Source organism: Macrobrachium nipponense, chromosome 19 (assembly GCF_015104395.2).
Source record: "Macrobrachium nipponense isolate FS-2020 chromosome 19, ASM1510439v2, whole genome shotgun sequence".
Lineage (NCBI taxonomy): Eukaryota > Metazoa > Arthropoda > Malacostraca > Decapoda > Palaemonidae > Macrobrachium > Macrobrachium nipponense.
Genome location: NC_061088.1, coordinates 69,098,168 through 69,121,071, shown reverse-complemented (window position 1 = coordinate 69,121,071; position 22,904 = coordinate 69,098,168). Strand labels below are relative to the sequence as shown.

At 38.1% G+C, this 22,904-nt stretch overlaps 1 protein-coding gene across 1 annotated transcript in view; it reads right to left on the bottom strand.

Annotated features, from left to right (window-relative positions):
• LOC135218106 (plexin-B-like) overlaps window positions 1–22,904 on the bottom strand; it is a 535,564-nt gene that overhangs the window by 369,630 nt on the left and 143,030 nt on the right. Inside the window, exon 3 of the mRNA XM_064254254.1 lies at window positions 18,440–18,616. Within this exon, the coding sequence (XP_064110324.1) occupies window positions 18,440–18,616 (177 nt within the window). The remainder of the gene's footprint in view (window positions 1–18,439; window positions 18,617–22,904) is intronic.

The window sequence follows — 22,904 nt, the reverse complement described above, 5'->3', positions numbered from 1 at the left end:
ACGAGGATCAGCGGTAATACCCTTTGTTAAGCTAGACGACCAAATGAACAATAGGCACGTCATCAGAAAAATGAGTCATACGATGGATGTCGACCGTGAACGACTTCCGTAAAGACCCATTGTGACCCACCTCGTCCTCCTAGCGCCCAAATAACCCTTCCTGTTGTCAAAGATAATCCCTTGAAGGACAGACTTTTTACGTAAGAAGGAGTCAAAAGAAAACAGAACTACCAAGTGACTGCAGAACTATACCTACGTAGCAAAGAAGCGTTTCCCCTCAAATTCTCTCACACAAAACCAGACGGCACTGAAAAAGATGGAGATTCATTGATTTATTGAAAGGATAAACTGGCGCTCCGAAGAGTGGGACGCAGAATAAAAAGGGAACGGCCAAGTGTTAAAGTTCCTGATATTGATCGAGACGAAAATCTATCATACCTATTGTCAGTCTTCTCGGAACGAACAGATGAAAATATAAATCGTGGTTCTTGGTGTGTGAAAACCGCTCTCTTTTCCAATTTTCATATCAAAAGGGGAGGAAAATGGGACAGAAAAATATACAAAGAAACGCCACGGACTTTCATTTTGTGTTAATTAACGTCTTCATTCAAATCTTAAACAAAATAATAACTTTCACACATAATACCCAAAAAAGGTATTTATAAAAATAATAATGGACTATTGTAGTGCTAAAAGAAAGAATCTAGAGAAAATGCTGTTATTAAATATTAATTTAGAGGTTGAAACGCTATGTATCAATTTATACACAATTGATAGAAATAACAGCAATCTACATAACAGAACCAATAATCATGAATAAGTATGACTACCTACATTTAAAAACAATTATACCATATTACAGACTCGACTATGCTAATGTTCATGGATACTTTTCTTGTCAGCTTTTATTAAACTACATGGACAAATACACTACACGCATAAAAAAGTGACACTAATGGCAGTATTAACTGAAATGTGTCAAACACGTGATCTTAATATAGTAATCTAAATACCAAACACGCTTATCTTAGTATAGTAATCTAAATATCAGTGTCAAAAGCCATAAAGAGCGCGTTTACCTGCAGTTAATTCAAGCAAGCTTCCTCGAGGAATTACACGTGAAAATCCATTTGAATTAATGTGGTTCGAACAAGCCAAATCCCCACTCCCTCTCGACGCCCGCTGTCAACTTAAGAAGGTTTACCACCGAATCTGACTGACGTAATTAGGAGGTGCGACGAAATCCGATTCATTCTCAAGAAAGCTCCTCTCTCTCGCATTATCACAACTAGAGAAGGGGTTCACCAATAAAGCTTCGAGGATGAACGCCTTCGTCTACTGCCAAACATAGGTCCGAGAAAAATACGTAATATGAACAAACATTATCTTCCTCATTACTGTTACAGTCAATAAAGCCATCGAAGTCTACTGAAAAACACAAGAGGATCGAGATGTCCCTACAAAATTTCAGTTACAGATAAAAGACATACCCCTAACGTACTGACAGACATATAAGAAAGGACATATTCAGAGTATTAGTCTGACGAAAACGAGCCCAACTTCTATTCTTATGGACTTTCATAGGGCTAGGTCGTAATACTCGCGCTCAACTGAAAAAAATATTCTTGGAGCAAGTCAAATATTATCAAGCTGAACAGCTATGCGTTCAGGGACCCAACGGAACAGATAATAAATAAAAGTTATCAAGGAGTGCACCTGGGAGCCGATAAGACGCTCCAAATAACCTGGAAGATCACGTAAATTGTAAAAACGCATGACACTGTATTCGTTACCCAGGACGGTAAATAAACAGGGGGATGGGGGGGGGGGGGGGGGGGGGGGGGGGGGGGGTGGGGGGGGGGGGGGGGGGGGGGGGGGGGGGGGGGAACTTGGTAAGCATAACTAAACCAGGGGACTTGGGGAAGCATGAGAAGCAAGAACCTGGACGTTTACAAGGCAGAAACCAACGTTATAATGTTTACTACGCAAGCACCTTGGAAAACAAAAAAGCACTTTACAAAATATTCAGTATTTCCGAGCACAAGCAAGAAGATACCGCATTAAGAAAACGGCAGAATGTTTTCTTATTTTGCTTGAGAGCGCATACAAAGTAGATCTTGGAAACCTCGCTGCATCAAGAATACGAATGGCTACAATACAAATTCAGAACAAGAAGGAACAATCAACAGCACGTACTCCCAAAATGAGTCACAACGAATTTCCTATCCAAGGCGAACTAAAGCTGCCTCTACATTCAGAGCCCGTGCTGGCAGTAGGCCAGTTCAGTCAACAAATAGCAAAAACTCGGAGGATGGAACACTCCCCCCCGCTCTTTCCCACCCATTTACATCACAAACAGACACACAAATATATATATATATAATATATATATACATATATATATATAATATACTACATTTATACATGTGGTATAAATACATATATATATGATGTATAAAGCTAACCTGTTTATTATTATCTTCTATTTAAATTCTATTAACGTCATAAAAATAGAACAACCCTCCCTTCGTTTTCTAGTCGTTTAAATAATCCCACTCTTTAGCTAAAATTCGCTCCCGCTTCGAAGAGCGAAAATAAGGGCTAGTGGTAGTGGTAGCGGTATGGAAGGGGGAGATGAATGTGGAAGGGGTAGTCCTACTCGTCAAATGGAATATAAGAGGCCTAGTTAAGACTGCGGCACGTATATTGTAATGACTGGCCCCCACAAAGACTGGAATAATGAAGCCAAACCACAGAAGATTATTTTTTTTTTCACATCCCAGAAATCTAGACGAGGCACGAATTGGAAACCAATCGCCTCGCCCCGGAGGGTCCAATTAGAGCAGTTTTACCGACCAATCCCCGAGTCTCTTCCACACTGATGACGTCGGCAAAAGTGGTAGTTCATCGAACAATTGCAACTATTACGTGATTGCTATCTATTCGGACAAATGTCTTCCAACCTTTATCTTTCTCCCGCAAAACAAATTTTCCAGTTTGCTCGAATCCTGGAGGAATGTTAAAGAATTTCAATGAATAAAATGAATACATCGCTTCGGAAAGGAATGATAAGATAATATGAATGATAAAATAACATTGATTCAATAATTAACTCAAAAACCTCAATATTACCTTAGTGAGTACGTAAATAATGAATTAAGAAATAGAACTTAAATTATCATCCAATTATAAATCTTGCGACTTCAAACGTTTCTATTTACCATAAAATCAATCTGCACTGAGTAACCTGAGGAATAAATCGATTTCGTTACCATCAAACGCGTTGAATAAATAAATCACTGAATAAACAATCACATTTCCCTCGACTTCCACATTTTTATCTACCTTACTTTAAGGCCGAAAAGAAACGGACAACACAAAACGTTGGCCAGAGAACAAGCAGAGCTCTCGATTTATCACTTAGAGTCGTATCGTATTCCAATAGAAGCATCCATCAACGCCTTTCGAAAACAAATGCATAAATCCAAATAGTTCTCTATCCCCAACCGAAATCTTTCGCACAACTTCAATTAATCTTGCAGACTATCTGCATGTGCCAATCAGAGAGCGCATCCCATCCCGACGGCCATGCAATTGAAATATTGCACCTTTAGGGAATAACTGTTGTTATTCTCGAGAGAGAATCTTATTCACAGGCATAAAATTTCTTTACACTCAATAAATTAAGTTTAACATCTTTCACAAAATTATTATGTTAACTGGCCGCGTTCATTACCACCCATGGGTCAAAATGCCGTCCATGGAAATTCTACCCACCTAATCTGACCTTCGATACAAAATTCATGAATTTTAACAAACGCCACGACGCTAACTGTAGCTTTCTTGATAAGTACACATAGTTCTGAGGAATTTAATCGGAAAGAATTCTAAGAGGACCATATGCATGTGTGCTTTTAACCTCTGAACTGTCGTGACGCTGGAAGAATTTTAAGACGAGGGTTATAACCTATGGCTTGTCAGCAATGTGAAAAGACGCATATTTGGTGAACATTTCGTTAAATTGTTTTTCCTGGTTTTGCAGTGCGACGAATCAGAACGCAAATGCGTAGAGAACTATTTCTGCAGGCAATTCATTCCCTCTCTCTTTGCTCGTAGCTGACTGGTAAAGTGTTCGATTCTCGAACAGGACAAAGGACGAGATCTAGCGTGCCTCTGTTGACCTATGAAGTGAACTACGTACCTCGTTAGCTGACTTCTGGGGGTAGGAGAGAGAGAGAGAGAGAGAGAGAGAGAGAGAGAAGAGAGAGAGAGAGAGAGACTACATGTCAGCGTTCATTGTTACGTCAAAAAGTTATCGTCAAACGGATAACTTCAACATCGGTCAAACAATTCTTAAAATATGCTCACAAAAGCACAAATCTCAGGCTTACCTGTTAGCAGCCCAACTATTAAAAAAGGCGAATTCTGTCTAATACTAAAATACAGGATAGTGTTTGTCTTGTAAATATAATGGCAACGACATAAATGCCAACAGCCGAAACAACAAATACGAGGAAAGCTCTCTCTCTCTCTCTCTCTCTCTCTCTCTCTCTCTCTCTCTCTCTCTCTCTCTCTCTCTCTCTCCATGGCATTATCATATTAGCATGCCAATGTCAAAAAATACCATCCCTCCTACAACCGCGGCTATTAACGCACTTAACACTCGCCGCATCAACACTGATAACTGGGATGCTGCATTTGCATGGAATCCAGACGCTTTTGTAATATTCAGACAAAAAAAAGAAAAAAAAAAAAAAAAAAAAAAAATAAAAAAAAAAAAAAAAAAAAAAAAACCCCCCCCCCCCCCCCCCCAAAAAAAAAAAAAAAAAAAAAAAAAACCCCCCCCCCCCCCCCCTCCCCCCCTCCCCCCTCCCCCCCCCCCCCCCCCTCCACCACCAGCCACCAAAGCGCCCAACCCTACTTCTTAAGTTATAGAAAATAAAAATAGAAAAAAGACCCAATAGCTATATGCTATATATCTTAATCATTTAAACACTACAACATCAAACACACGAGACCAACGATGCCATCATCAAACCCAGTGACCTGGGTTGGATAATTGGTATCGACCTAGTGCGATTACATAGGATGCAAATATTGCGCGTAATAATGGAAAACTTGAGTAAACTCCTTTAGTGATTCCATCGCCAACTACGCACCGATCACCGTTCATAATGAGTGTCCCCCGGTGAAGACAAGACCGACAAGAGACCACAGGAGAGACGACCGACCTGTACCATTAAATAATTAACACTCCGATGCCAGTTCGAATCTAACACCTGATCTTAAGTGGTTTATGACATTTAAAACGGCATCTGAACTGACGGCGAAATTGGGGGAAAAAATCGTTCTTAAGAGAGAGCTGATAACGTGAATGCATTATAGCGCATAACTTGACACCGGACCTATCAAACTGTGATTTTTATATATAGGAAATATTGCGACTTGTGGAGGGAAACATATATGATAACACTGCATAGATTGGCTAAGCTCAATTTAAAAAAGGCGGAAATGTTTTTTAATATTATAAATTTCAAAATTACTCCCTAGAAACTTCTATGTTGCAGAGACAGCAAGTAGAAAACATGGACGCAACTCCAGTTAAAAAAAATGTGTTCCTTCTAAACAGAAAACAAGCAAATCCTGTGAAAGATTCGACCACTTTCTGCTGCTCTTTTCAAAAGTTCAACAAGCCTAGAGCTTCCTTGATTCTACGACACAAAAAGTTAAGACATAAATAAAAAAAATAAATAAAAAAAATAAAGTTAAGTTCCTTTTTTTCGCATTCAAAATACGCACAAGATTTTTTTTTTAAATCCGAGGATTAACAGCAAAATAAAGTTTTCACCCTCAAAAACTTCTTCCCTCTCACCTATATATTTCTTCCCAGGCCAAAATTCTCATGGGGAACTTGGCTACTGCAACTGTTTAAACTTTCACCATTCCTACTCCACGCAAGTGGGACAAATTTTGAAAAGAATCTCGGCGTTTCTAATGCGGCAGACAAGTTCCATTTGCAGTGCATTATCCAGCTGTCGCCACAACGGAGCTAAACCATAACCCATCCTCCTCTCTCTCTCTCTCTCTCTCTCTCTCTCTCTCTCTCTCTCTCTCTCTCTCCATGCGTTACCTATAATCCTACAACCCTTTTTGACCTAAAGCATATATATAAGGTACCAAGGTGTTAGTCAATCTTCGTGGGACGCAGCCCTAGAGAAGAAACACCAGCGTGAGCGTTCACTGCCCCGTCAAAACGATTGTCAAAATAAGAGGGCCTCGACGAGGAAGCTTTCATCCTATGCGAGGTGAAACCTAAAGTCTCTCTCTCTCTCTCTCTCTCACATCACCATTTCCTTCAAGCTATTACTCTATGATATGAATGAAGTATCTAAAAAATAATTTTTTCGTTAAAGCTATTATTTACTTTATACAATAACCCAACACACGCAACAAGTGGCCTGATTAGATGCTGTCATAAATTACACTTGGTAAGAGCTCACTGACGACCGTCATCTTAATTCATTCATAACAAACGAACGTCCACTTCGTAGACACTCGAACAGACCTGAAATCTCGCGTAAGTCATCTATGACGAGACTGATATTTCATAGGCTCCCCTTTGCTATCATTCCCAGACGGATGTTCCACAAACATATGGAAGCGGAAACGACAGCATATTTTCTCTCAGTCTCCCGTCGTTGTACATAAGGACTGGACTGGAAGACCTACGACGGTTCCCAGGACCCTTTCTCTTTCTCTGTCTACTACTAAGCTGCAACACATCTAGCGGCGGCGGCCTGTGCTAGTCATGCCCATCTTGCAGTAAACCTTCCCAGTAAACTCCTTTAAAATATTGTGGGTTCGCGTTACGTTAAAACCGGGCTTTGTGGGGGCAAGACCCGTTTTCAATTAATATCTGCAACAAAGAATTAGGTAGAGGAAAAAAGAGAAGAAAGAGAAGAAGCAGAAAGTGGTTAAGAAACCCTCTCCACCTGATACCTGTAACCAATCCTGTGCGCCCACGACCTTGAGTGGGACGTAACCCCGACCATAAGACGCGTTAAGCAATCGACACCCTTATCTCCGAGACAAGTAAGATCCATTCTCATTATCGCTGCCCACCGAGGGTTACGAGGCCCGTCATACTCCTCCCCACAACCTCAGGAACTCCCCTCCAGGCCCCCATCCCTTCAGCTTGAGGTTCACCTGCTGCTCCGCGAATGCCGTTGCTGTTTCTGGCTCCTAACAAGATATCCGTATTTTAGGAACACCAAAGCTTGCATTACGCCCTATAAAGATTCCTCTGCCGTTTACCTGACGAAGAATGAAAGTAATGCCAGACTCAATTCGGAGAGATCGGCGGAGATTTGCCGTAGATACTGCAGAGTATCTTTACGAAAGTTGCAGAGAGATGATGGCTGAAGACCACATGTGGGAGCTAATGAAAATAATGAGAGGGATGGGGTGGGGGAAGGGAAGGGAGGGGAGGGGATGTTAGCAGACACGAAAGGTTTTAAAGAAGAAAGAGATACACGGGACGTTGAGAGAGAAGATTCATACTTAACAGGGAACCAAGTGGTGATGCAAGGAGAAACGAAAGACTGATACAATACTGAGAAATATGTAGAACAAACACAGACACGCACACCACATGGAGAGAGAGAGAGAGAGAGAGAGAGAGAGAGAGAGAGAGAGAGAGAGAAACATTCCAGCGGAACCGCGATGAGCTACAGTTTCCGCAAAGAAACGTTATCCCCTGAAGTTATACGTCACAGTTTCCAGGCTTGTAGTGTCCAGTAATCGACACCCTTTTTCCCTTCCAGCCATAAGCCCAACCACCCAAGCTCCACCTTCTAGGTCAACCAGACGACACAAGGATATTTTCCTTGCTCTTTTTTTTTTATATCAAGTTCATTTATTTCAATGACAGATTTACGATACATTAGGAAATATCTTGTAAGTGTTAAAACAATGTGCAAGTAATTTACATTACGAAGTACAGTGTACACTGATAAAGTAAAAGTACGAAATAAAAAAATATGAACTTAAACGGAAGTGTATTCACAAATTAAATAAAAAGGACATGGCAATTCGGTATCTTATAAAAAATATCTAAAAACATAAGAGAGAGAGAAGAGAAGAGAGAGAGAGAGAGAGAGAGAGAGAGAGAGAGAGAGAGAGAGAGAGAGAATTACCATAGCCCATATAAAACATTTTTGAAAACGCAATCTCACATAAAATGCATATAATGTCACTGACTTGAAAATGCGAGAAGTACATTTTAAAATATATCATAAAGACACAGTATACGATGCAAAAAAAAAAAAAAAAAGGAAATACAGACGTCACAGAAGTAAGCAGAGGCCATTAGCACGAACACAAAATGTATCGACATTCTCAATCATCTTTCTAAAACTTCCTAGACCAAGACAACAACTTTCCTCATATATTAAGCCGTTGGGCAATAAACTCTCTCTCTCTCTCTCTCTCTCTCTCTCTCTCTCAGTTTTCTTATTGCGTACTGAACCTATGGAAAAGCTGGAAAATGTGGAATTAAAAATGTATGTTAAAAAGCAGACTAATAATTCCATAGCTTAAAAAACAGAAGGTTTGCGAATAGCAAATAAAAAGAATGCCACAAGTAAAAAATATGCAATGAACATCAAAAAGAAAATGTCGCAGGTAACCAAGATACAGTGAAAAACATAACAGAAAATGTCCCAAGTAATAAATATACAGAAAATAACATGTTAGAAAATTTCTGAAGTAACAAGTATACAATGAATAACAAATAACAAAAAGGCCACAAGTAGCACATACACGGAGAACATAATCTTCAGGAAGCAGCAAAGGAACAAATTTCGGGGGAAAAAATTACACTTTTTTTCCGAGGGAAAAAACGCCCGCCATTCTCTCCCTTTACGGGCAGTAAAGGAAATAAACTAGCAAAGCCTAAATAAACCTAGCACGAACTACTACTACTCCGACTAACAACAAACATTTTTCTTTTTATTTCTTGCGGCAAGATGAAACTGACATGTGAACACTTTTAAAATGCTACGTACGTCCCGTGCTGGCATTCACATTACTTTAGTTTCTCATTAGTAAAATATTTACGTATTTCTTCGGTTTGAAATCTTTCTTTACCGGTATATATAAAAAATAGAATGAATATGTTAATATAATATATATATATATATATATATATATATATATATATATATATATATATATGTATATCAATTCAAGCTACAAATGTCCTTTAATATCTAAATTCACTTTACCTCCCAAACCTGATATATTTTCATATATATGTACCGAAGGGGAATATGATAATATCATATATATATATATATATTATATATATATATATATATATATATATATATATATATATAAATCAGAAGTAGCCATGGGGAGCAGGAAATCTGTTTCAATATAAATTAAAGGGCAAAGACGAGCCAAAGCATCTTCTAATTTAAAATCTTTATTGTGCCGCAACCGTAATTTTCTATTTGTATTGTAAATGTTTTATACGTGTATGATCACTAATATTATTTGACATTTTACATTTTTTAGGACTTGAAAATGAAAACGAAGTAGTTGTTTTTAAAACGATGGTTAGAGTACTTTAAACGCAGCGCAATATAGATTTTAAATTATTAGTAATTTCCATATGGCCATATATATATATATATATATATATATATATATATATCTATATATAATATATATATATATATATATATATATATATATATATATATAGATAGTATATATATATAGTGTAATAGAACTTTCAATGCTTGCATAATAAATAGCTCACTGTTTATGTAGGTTTAATTTGCTCACAACCATAGCGACAAACGCAATAAATGTATAAAGTTTTCTATATGCAGTTAACGATAATATACACGGAATAGGTTTCTTTCCGTCATGTAAAACCAAACAAATCCATTGTTAAAAATAAATTAGCACAAAACCCTCAACTCGATGAGCATAATGGGCCACAAAATGAAGTAAGACCGGAGGAGAGCGATAATCTTATTCGTTATCCGTGTGCTTTCTAGAGACACTTGTGACTGCCGACGATGTCCACCCCCATCCCCAACCTTATCCGTCCATACCTTCCCAACCTACCCCCCCTCATCACGCCAACAATACCCCCCCCCCCCCCACCTTCCCTTCTTGTGCGCGCTTTAAATCTACAACTCCAGTGTTTGAAGATGGACTCCTGATACCGCGTGTACAAAACGACAGCCTCACGTGTCGCTTACATCGCCGACAACCAAATTACGATTTAAAGAAGCACGTTTTAAAGATACTGGACAAATCCCACAGACATTCTGCAGCTCTCTTACTGAAGGAAAAAAAATTGAAGGGGAAAAACCGAAATCCACCGATTGGCAGGGCAGACTCAACAAGACTTCCCATGGAAAATTCTCTCTCTCCTCTCTCTCTCTCTCTCTCTCTCTCTCTCTCATCTCTCCTCTTCTTCTCTCTCTCTCTCTCTCTCGCTGACTGTGTAGTAATCACTTTCTCGCTCTGTGCAAAAAAATGTGCTTGTTTGTTTGTTTGTTTGTTTGCATTTTTTTTCACTTCAAACTAACGATTTTTCACTCCTCACCAAAACAAAGGCCGTTGTGGCACTATCGACGATTGAGTAACACCCTGGGGAAAAAGCCCTCTATAGAAAAAAAAAAAAATAAATAACAGTCTGGTATAAATACCAGACAAATTCAAAAGCAATGGTTTTTGCACTCTGATCACTTAACCGGCCCACACCAAAAAAATATGGCACCCCATTTCAGTATATGAAGACCCATAGTTTCGGTATATAAAAGACCCATAGAATTTGACTAAAATATTCATACGTGGCACTAGATTCAAACAACATCACTTACAGCAAAAATGGATGAAAAATACTTATTATATTACTCCACCAGTTAGTTAAACTGTTCTCTGAAAGCGTCATAAGGCTGGTTCCATGTTCTTGCAATAGGAGAAAATAATGTAAATCTCTCCGGCTACAGAATGAATGTTCAACTTGAAGTTTCATAGTTTCACTATTACTGGAGATTACTATCAATACTAAACTACTAATAGGTTCAAGAGCCTCTTACCAACAAGCAACCGAGGAGCAGTTATGCACAGCACCAGTGTCGTGCTTTCCTAAATGTACATTACCATCAGAAGATATCTGAAGGAATATTTCCATAGATATTAAGTAAATGTATTCACCAATAGTTGCCTTGCGTTGGTGTGGAATGTCACTGCGCTATCTCTCGATATTGGCTGACGACAGACATGTTGGATATTGGGCGGGTGGGGGAGGGTGGGGGAGAGGAAGGTCCCAGGAGGGAGACAGAAGGACGCTATGACACTAAGAGAGAGAGAGAGAGAGAAAGGTAAATAGGGGAAATGAAAAATTTTAAAACAAGAGGACCAATAATCATGATGAAAGATTTTTTTTATGCATAGAGAGGGGCAAATAACACAAATAACCAAAAACAACAAATGCAACAAAATTTAGCAAAAATAAAATAGCAGGAATATTCAAGAGAAGAATTTTTGTAATACTGAAACACACACACACACACAAAAATAAATAAATAAACTGAAACTATAAGCACGAATGGGAGAAATTTTGAAGGGAAAGAGGGAAACATGCCAGACAAGGACCTGCCCGGCAGAGACTCCGTAGGGAGCACAGCAGCAGCAGTCAGGAACTGAAATGGAAGGGACTTCAAAGAAAAAAAAAACTGATAACCACCCGCTTCCCCCCCCCCACCACCAAAAAAAAAATATATATATTAAACTAGGAACCTAAGCTTCAACAATTTCTGAAGCGACCACGAAATTATCTCTCGAGATATTATTATTATTATTAATATCATTATTACTATTACTATTATTATTATGATGATTATTTACAGTTTCATTGCCTTACAAAAACACCAACAAAACCACGAACAACTTAAAACATTCATTAAAATAAACATAAACAGAGAAATACACACAAGCTGAACTTTTCTTTTGCAAGCACAATGATAAAATCAAAAGGCACACAGAAGTTTTCAAAGTAATATGTATACATTTTCTCTCTCGTTTACATAAGCAAAAAAGACTTAAGCATGCGATTAGTATCATGAGAATTCTAAACACTAATTTGCAAGGAACAATAATTATTATTTATATTCCAAACATCGCACACAGTCCTACATTATATACGGAAATAAATTACAATTACAGAAACTACATATAAGAAAACTGACAGCAATACAACGCTAACTTGTATTTCTTGGCCATGTAAATATGAAAAATAAATGTAATTACTTTCAAGTAACAAAGTAAGCCTGAAGCTTGACGGTACAAAACCCCTAATAAAGACAACGATCAAATGCAATAAAGGTATTAAATGAGATACAAAGATCTGAGGAAACCTGGCCAGCACTTAAAACCAAGGAAACATTTTATACAACGAAATATTCTTTCGTGCGAAAGCAGTTGTAAAATTTGCATGTACAATGACAATCCGTCCATCTTTGCGCACTAAGAAAAATGCAAGATAAACTTGCAAGTCCCGAAGCTCAGATTATGCACTTTCATGATACTGACTGTTGAGCCCAAAACAAGAAAACGAGGAGGAGAACAGCGCGAGGAGACAAAACGAGATAACAGGAATTAAACAAGTCAAAAAAAATTCTGCCGAGGAGGATGACGACGTACACTGATAATGCAGACATAAGTGCATTAAAGCACAATCAAAACTGAGAATTTAGAAAAAAATGAGAAATTTAAGAAAGGTTGAAGCAGTATAAAACGAAAAACTAACACAAACAATATTACAGTAGAAAAATTGACAAAGAGGAATATGATGAAATTAATACCAGTACAAGACCTAGATGAGTGTCCGGCGAAATAGGAAGCAAAATGAAAAATAATTGGCATCAAATAGCCCCAATGTTTCCAAGAATGGTGTTGGATACTGTCATAATTATAGGCAATACTTTAAAATTACCCATCAAACTACACAATCAATTCAAGGGGCACACGACATAAAAAAAAATACATATCACTCCTCAGTTATTCACAGGGAAAAGGTGAAATAGAACAGCGTTTTAACTCGTTCCTTAATTATGGGAGGGACATAAACCACCAGACAGTTTACAGTGACGAAAGGTCACACAGGCGAAATCGCCTGGGGAGAGAGATCCTCTAAACCTAGCAGCCCCTAACCCTGAAGATAAATGACCAGATACGAAAGTAACAATACTGTTAAGAGTAACTGCTACAGGTTAGGCTAAAACAAACACGCACGCACACAAACACACACGAGGAAAGGAGGGCAAACAAACACTATGCATAACAGGATTCCTCTTCAGGGACGGGTAAATATTTACAAGCAATGCCGTAAAATTTGGTTGTTCTGACTTACCACCATAAAGGCTTTGATATCTTTTCTTCCTGATTTTCCTGCTTCTATTTTCTGATTCGCCTCGAAACCAAAGGCGCTTTTAATATTATCTTTTCAAAGGAAGAGAGGCAGACAACTTTTATTTTTCTTTCTGTGTAGAAATCTCAAATCGGTACGTATTTTACTCTTATAATTAGAAACCAAGAGTCTCAAACATCAAGCTCAAAACAAGCCCCTACAAAACCCCAAAAAAAATACAAAAAAAAAAAAAAATAAAAAAAAAAATCTATCAAATAAAAAAAAAAAAAAAAAAAAAAAAAAAAAAGCAACGTCGTCTGGTGGCAATGGGAACTGATCAGCTTAAATAAAAGCACAAGTACCAGACAATAGGCAGAATCATCAAGAGAGAAAGGGACGAGAAATACCAATCAACACAGAGGATACAATCATAAAGCAGGTGTATTTGTCTCTCCCGAGACATGAAGTGACAAAGAGAGAGAGAGAGAGAGAGAGAGAGAGAGAGAGAGAGAGAGAGAGATTGTCAGTTGGCAGAAGCACTGGTTCTATATTGTAAGATAAATTTTAATAACACAGAAAAACTAAAAAAAAAAAAATGGAAAATGAACATCTGAACAAGCTTTACTTGAAAAAAAAAAAAAAGGATGATGGGGTATACAATTTGGTTGGTCCATACTTAAATAGAAAAAGTACGTGTAGTGACAGGAAGGAAACATTCAAACCATAGGAGTCGTACACAGACAAAAGAAAGGAACATCAAGAACAGAGAACTGGCGTAAATCCGAAAAGTGATTGCAGCGAAGAAAAGGTAGGAAGAGGAGAAGGAGGATGAGGAGGAGAAGAAGGTGGCGGATGAATAGGATGGTATACATAGGACGAGGAAGGAGGAGAGTGGTGGGCAGAAAGGTGCGGGTGTGAGGGTAATCTGGTCTAAGCCACGGTCATAAACAACGTTCAACAAAGACCAAACCGTCAGAACAGAAGACACCAACCCTCCATGCCTGAACTGGTCACTATGGATATCCTATTTGGATGGTGTCATGACAAAACACACACACACACACACACACACACACATAAGACTTTTCACATTGCAAGACACGCACACTTAGTGATATAGTAAGAGAACGCAAGGGTTTTGGGAAGAAATTTGAAAATGGCTTAAAATCGCATAAAAAAATCATCAAAATTGATCGGACTTGGGGAAGATGGTTTGATGGTCAAATGGGAACCGCCATCTTTCTTTTTGTATTTCGTAATATATTTAAGAAACAACACCCCAAAATAAGTGCCCAGTGTAAACGATCAAGGTGTATCTGTTGTAAAAGCGTGGTGTCTTATCGAGAGCACTCCAATTTATCAACGTGGCTCAATTTCAAATACGTATCGTAATCATAATCGTGGTGCAAAAGATGAATCATCTGATGTTTTCATAGGCCAATGCCCTCTCCGTAAGCATCCAACATTCTTTCTTAGTAGGAGGAAACTTCGAAATTCATTATTATTCTTATTTTCAAAGTCACCATGGAGCCTCCCCCTATCATTTTATTACCCAAATGAACAAGTAAAACGAGAGTAATATTATTACTATAACGAAGAGGCAATATTACTATAACGAACGAGTCAAATGAAATGAGAAGAATCGAGCAAGACTGCATTATTTCACCACCCCCCCCCCAACAAAGCATACAATAATCAGAAACCAATCGAGTTCCTAACCCCCCCCCCCCCCCCGCCTACCCCCCCCCCCCCCCCCCCCAACAAGTTCTCCTTCCTGCGACCCACGGCTCCTTCCATCTTAGAAAAGGGCTTTTCCATCAAGGACTTTACTGCAAGAAGAGTTGAGGGTAAGTGTACTTTATTAAACAACTGCGTACTTAGATGCAAGGAAAACAGAGCCTCTTGAAGGGACACTACTTGAAATTCACGACCTAATTTCAAATAAAAGCTTTGGAGAGAAAACGAAGAGGCTGTATTTTCTCACTCAGACGTTTAACGGACGAGATGCCGAGATTTACCCAGCGGAGCCGAATATAAAATGCAGAATATTCATCGGGAAAAAAAATCTGAATTTTGTACTACAAGAGCAAATTTCCAAATACAAAATAAATTTCCTTAACAAGGTGCAAATGAATGAAATTTATATCTATCAGTCCATCTACGTATATTTACTTATCTATCGATCGAGAGACAGAACAATTTAAACATATCCATACTCATAATGTGACTTCAAGAATACCTCAAAATTTAGCAATCCAATGGATTTCCTATTTTACTGCCAAAACTGACGAATGGTGTATGAACTGATGTCCATACACCATTCATCAGTTTTGGCAGTGAAACAAGAAATCAGATTGGATTGCACATTTTTTTGAGGCATAATGAACTTTATGCCAAGTATAAATCACTTTAAGCAGGAATTTTGAAGAAGTTGTGACACATGATTCTGTCAGCAAAACTGCATTAAAATCCAAATTTATTCAGTTTTTCTTACAATTGTAGTATTCGTCCATTGCAAACTATGGACCAGTTCAAAATTTCTTTCCCGTTCTATGTCCTTGAAATCAATTTTAATTGTACAAATCATTTTTTTTTTTTATCAAATCAAAGAGTTCCTATCACAACCAATATCGTCCACCTTCATCATCATATGAAAGGTCAATCTGACTCATGTACATGAAAAAGTGAGTAATAAGACAAATCACTAAACTACTTTTAAAACTAAAAACATTTGTCATCACAATCAATAACACTATCGATTAATCAAAGGCCTCTGGACTTCACTATCTACGGCAACTTTACTGTGATCCCTTGACGCTGTTGTCACTACACCCCCCCTTGTTTAGCAAATAACCCGCCGCCCCCTTTCCAACCGCCCCCTCCCCAACCCCAACCTCAACCTCCGGCACCTCCTATCTCAATGCGCACTACTCGTACTAAAACCTCCCAATTCCTCCTAGAGATTTCTCCCCTCGCTATCTCTTCAAACTTCTTTGCCCTTTTCCGACACTTCCTGGGCGTTATATCGGTGCCCGCATGTCTTCTTGGTCTCGGATGTTTTATGTGTAGCCCGATAGATAAGTCGCTCTTTTCCCTTCGACCGTGTCCGACATCCTGTGGACGATCTGCAGATAACAGGCCGCAAGAAATACCAAGGAAAAAGCCGAGAGCATTCCGGCCTACTTTCCCACGTCAAATCTGATAAAGGCAGTTTTAGTGCACGACTCTACATCACTCAGAGGGACACGGCAATAAAATGAGACGACTGCAAGATGAGATAAGGAAGGAGGGATATAAAATAAAGCAGAAATATTTTCACATTTACAATACAAAACGCAAAAGTTTATGTCGTAAATATTCTATTTTTGAACACCAAAGTTTCTAAGTTTAACAGACAGCTTCAGCATTAAAATTCGTACCCCTATGGTTAACGCAAGCAAACTTTGGGCAACTTTTGCCTTGAGAGCAATCAAAAATTCTCAACACCCGTGTACCCACGTCGCTCTCTCTCTCTCTCTCTCTCTCTCTCTCTCTCTCTCTCTCTCTCTCTCTCTCTCTCTCTCTCTCTAAGATTCGAGATAGTCTCAAAAAAATGACTTCCATTCAATTTCATTTGGTGCAAAATTCTTCAGCTCACACCTATTCCATATTCCCAATTTGAGCGCTTCGTGTTTAAACTTCCGGGTAATTCAGATTTGTTTGCTTTAACAAAGGAAGCCGATCAGTGTGTGATATCACTTGCTTCGGATTCTCTAGTTTTATTATTCGTAGCTGCCAGGAGATCAAAGGCTACTTTCAAAGTGGTTTATCCACTTTCTAGTAAATTCGAAAAAACCGTAGGTGCACAAACACATAAAGGCATGTACGCACAAGCACACTCATTACAGGGTTCCCCAGGAAAACCCTATACAAACTCTCTGGATAATAAAACAACAGAGTTCAATCTCAAAACAACGGCAAAGCTTGACTAAAACGACTAGGTTACCTGACTATTGTTCATCCAGTCTGGCCTTTCACAGCTGACTCTCATCTTACATTTTCGGAGAAAAACTTGGTGTTCCATCAGCTTATGACCTTGGTATCAACCTCTGTAGCGTTGTTGAATGACCTCATTGTGCATAATATATTTATAATTATAATTTCCACCCTCGTGGGCACTCAGGCCTTTTTAGACTTTCCATCCACCATGCAGTTCTAAAAATAATGTTAATTCTAACGTTCTTGCCTTTTCTCATGCGAGGTTTCATACCACATAATGTTTTTAGCGTTTCATTCTTCCTGTGACCAAATTGTAGAATAATCTTCCAATCATGTAATTAAATTATTGGGATTTCGGAAGCTCCAATTTGGTGCAAAACCGTGTTTGTTGATCAGGTCGACGAGCGTCTTACTTTAGTCTGTTATCTATCATACTAGTTTTACCCTATTATATATATATTATTAGTTTTACTTTGTTAATTTACTTTTATAGTTAATTCTTACATCTTAATTTCTTTTCCCATAGTGAGCTGATTTTCCTATTCAGGGCCTGAGCTTGTAGCATTCTTCTTTCTTAAAGGTCTTGAGACAATAATAGTCAATACATAACAATGAAAAGCTTAAAGATTCATGCCACATCATAAATACTTAATAATGCTCACGTGAAGATATTCACTCAATAAAAAAAAAAAAAGATATTCACTGCTCAAATAAAAAAAAGATAATTCAAAAACTCGAAATAAAAAAAAAAAAATTTTCACTCTAAATAAAAATAAAAAAAAAGTAAAACGAAAATAATCAAATTATAAAAGTTTTCGCGTCATGGTAAAACAAGTGACCCTGGAAAGATATTGCCCTATGTAGAGTATATGTAAAAACCAAAAAAAAACTCGGCATTCAATATCACAAGAAACATCCCGTCATTAAATTATGTTGATTTCGTTCAGCTTCACCTGTCCACGACGGAACCGTTCAAATAACCACAGGAATAATATAAAAGAACGCGTAAAAAAAAAACAGTCTTACCTTTTTCAGAGTTCCTGTGGTGGTCCCCATGAAGAGAACCGTATGGTGAGCAGTGGTGGCAGCTTGCACGGCCGAGAGGCTGGTGTTGTGATACACCAAGGCAGCTCTCGCGTGCAAGGGAGAAATTCCAGAGATCTTCAGTCCCACTTCGCAAAAATCGTATATGTTGCCCATGGTCTGAAAAGGATAAAAATGTTATGATGAAAAACCTGAAGTCTTCTAAAAAAAAAAAAACAATTAACTTAGATACACACACACACACACACACACACACACACACACACACACACACACACACACACATTATATATATATATATATATATATATATATATTATATATATACATACATACATATTATGGAGCTTGTGTCCGTCACACCGACGAACACACGCAAAACTTATATAAAACATAACTAAACGAGGTTAAAACTTTATTTGCAATTCTGTTTACTATTACTACATGTGTTTCCTTATACGAATATTCTCCTAATAACGAATGTAGGCCACATAATTCACGATCCTTTGTTTATTCTGCTATCTCTCCCTTTCCCTCACGTCTACTATCATGGCACCAGGAACAGTGAAGGGAAGCGCAAGGTTCAGTAACAGAGGCGAGATCTGCAACACAATAGATTCACCTTTACAAAACTTCCATGATCTCCAAGTTTCATTCGTCATCAAACCTCCGTCTCCAAACATTCCCCCAACAGCAACAGTGTCCTCTCCAACAAAACCCTCCCGAAGAACCATTCCACTTTCAGCTAATCCTTCTCCAACCTTTTTAGATTTTCCGGGCAAAAATATGACCGCCCACTAAAATATATAATCTTTCTCAGGGCCTAATATTTATCCCGAGATTTTTTTTCGTAGCAGCTTTATAGACACGAGTTGCCGGCTGCTCAAACGAGAAACAGCCTATAATGGCACAAAAGGCCAGCTTAATCTAACATGAAAAACCAGATATAAGGGGCACATATTAAATCTCTCTTAAAATTTTATAAGGAACGTTTTGATATTTTCAAAAATCTGAAACGAATAACCTGAATTTTACATTATGACAATATCGATAGTTTTCAAATGATCAGCATGATAACAAGTGACCACCGGCCTAAAATTGTAACATGCTTAGAAAACAAACCCATCTATGCATGTATCACACATCTGACATTTCCCGCTTTCATGACTGCACCCCTGCAACGTACCTGCATGCAACCAACAGTTCCAAAACTTCATGGATCTTACGTCTAAACAATCTAAACACTTTGATAATTGTGAATAATCACACGTTAAATATTAAACAAAAACAAGATTAAAAGGCGGACAACTATAAAACAACCTTGACCAAAACAAACGTCGCACAACTACAATGAAGAAAATGATGGTGAAAAAACCTAAATGTTTACAGTGAAATCACTCCCGCAGTCTCTCACGCGACCCTTCATAATAATTCGACGACCTATAAAGGATCAAAAAAGATCAAGACAAATGTGAATTATGTGAGAGGTCTTATCCTAGGCTCGTATCAACGCCCATAAAGCCTTTTTTTCATCTCCGTCCTTTCTCATTCTTTCTTACGTAACGACCATGGGGAATGTGCAAAGCGTTCTACGCGAAGCCATGGAAAAAGGCTGTTAGCTAATTAGAATGAGGGCGTTCGGTCACGAATTACTTGTTTGTGGCTATTAGCAAAGAACGATTCGCTCTCAGATCTTCTCCCATTTGCATTACTGGGGCCAGTCACACACACGAACACACCGCATATTGGGTGAATTCATGAAGCCCATTTTTTTCCCCTTTTTTTCCCTTTTTTTTCACCTTTTTTTCACGGGGTCACATAAACGCTTCCGCCTCATGCTGACCCCTAATGGAACAGATCACTTACGAGGCATTAGCTCAGTTCTCCCATTTTTGGTTTAATTGGTTTAATCATCTCTGATATTCATGACCGACGATTTATTCAAGCCTTTGATTTACAATCGGTCATAAATGCGTCAGCAGCAAAAATGTGCAGAACTATTTGCGCATAAACATACTCAATGAATCTCAAAAATATATGTGTGTACTGAAGCGTATAAAACTGTGTCTTCCATTAATTATGAATTTCTGTCGATAAAAGAAATTCCACTGTAAACAAAATTTCACAATTTTCTGTAATGATAATCAAGAACATTCTTACTCTCTTACTCACAGTACTAAAGCGAACTTAATGCTATATACGAAAGACAGATGAAGCTTATTTTTAACAATTCTGAATGAACACTTTCAATAACAACCTATTACGATATCTTCATATCTCTTTTTCATGGATATAGATATAGAATAATGTACATCAATGCAATTCAAACCCACCCCCAAAAAATTGTGTTACATATATCTCGTTGTATAATATTGAGTGGAGAGAGAGAGAGAGAGAGAGAGAGAGAGAGAGAGAGAGAGAGAGAGAGAGAGAGAGAGAGTGGGGGGAAGGGTATGGGGCTCTCAAAAATACCCTCTGAAAAAATAAGATTTGTGAGGTGAGAGAAAAACGAAAAGGGATAAAGGAAGAGAGGGGGTGGGTGGGCCAGGCTGGAAGGATAGGAATTGGAGAGGGGTGTGTTAAGGATAAATCCAAGATGGATGTAGTCATTACGGATCATCCAAAGTACACACTTCGACACCCGTCATTATCATATCTGTTGGAGGATTATGAAGATAAATTTTCGCGCGATGAACTGTTTTAAGAATACAGATCATGGCTGGAGGAGGAGGAGGAGGAGGAGGAGGAGGAGGAAGAGGAGGAGGAGGAGGGGTTTTGGAGTTTTGTTTAAAAAAGAACAGGATTAAAATTTATATGCAGCGCAGGTGTAATATATATATATATATATATATATATATATATATATATATATATATATATATATATATAAGAAGAAAGTAAAATAAGTAACATCAATGCATTTCTGAATATATCAATCGCACTGGTTGATGACCAAAGTGTCTTAAACTGACTTTATAACAAAGGATTAATTATAAACCATCTGGTCAATTTGATATTAGTTGTTGCCTTGAAATCCCAACGGTTACTTTATTTGTAGAAATTTTATACTCGACTGACTAACAGTACATCTGAAGCTCCAATTTGTTGGTCAGGATGAAAATCCTCATTGACTATAGATGTCCATCATATGTAAATGTACATCCAGCAATAAGTCAACCCATGGTGAGGATACCGAAAAGCAACTTTATAATCACTTAATAAAGTACGTTCAGGAACACACAGCATGATCATGGGTTTATGTTAAGAGAGAGAGAGTGTGTGTGTGTGTGTGTGTGTGTGTGTGTGTGTGTGTAATAAATGCTTTCTACAAATGAGGAACTTTATTTTCCTTGAGAAAATTGGCAACAAAAAGACTCAACTTCTTACAAAAAACTACAAAAGATACATTGGTATAAATAATAAACAGCAAAATGACAATTTTTTTAACCCGATTCCTCGACAAAATTTGCGTTACAACCATGCATTCACGTTAATAAGGCTTAAGCTTAAAGCTCCATAAAAATCATTATATATTATGACTATTCATCCAGGTGGCAATCGTATTCCATTCACAAATAAGGGGCTCTATAGCAAGAAGAAAATTACACCTAATTCCCCCCTCAATGAAGACCGCTTGGTCAATTCACAGGGAGGATTCCAACTCAATCCATAAGACCCTTCTGTGACATTCTTCTCCATGGCGATGTGCGCACATGTCTCAATGTCCATCCATTCCTAGTCAGCCTCCAGCAATTCATATGTTTTCCTGTCAACCTCCCCCCCCCCCCCACCCCCCCACCCCCCCGCTCAACTCTCTCTCTCTCTCTCTCTCTCTCTCTCTCTCTCTCTCTCTCTCTCTCTCTCTCTCTGGGAAACACACACCGAATACATGCATAATTACAAAGACGAAGCAAAAGTATATGTATGAGCTTCTCAAAACAATGACATTTGTTTGTAATTTATAGCAGCATGAATTTGTAAACTAGAACCATTCAAGAACTAACGGGTATACAAGTTCCGATTATTGTAAAAGATCCGATTCTTCATCTCCTTTCCTTTGCCCTTTTGAAGGGGCTATTTTGAATGCAACGTGTCCTTTACCTGGCCTTCTTCCAAAAAAATCAATATGAAGCAGAGGCATATGGGTCTTACAGCCACGTTAACATCATTCAAAACTATACGGGTAACATAATTAAGATTTTTCTTATATCATCGTGTATAAAACTTTTGATCCCTACTGTGGCAACATATAGTAGTGTAGCTCAATTAGGTATGATCGAGAATACTTTTAAATATCCTCCTAAATTCTCCAATTTAAAGATGTGGCCCTACTCTGACCCCAACCTAGTTCATCAAAGAAGGTATTACGCGGAAATGTTGCCATTCCAATCCAAGTGGCTTATAAATAAATCTTCCCTTGCAGAAGGGTATGACCTCCCGTTGAACA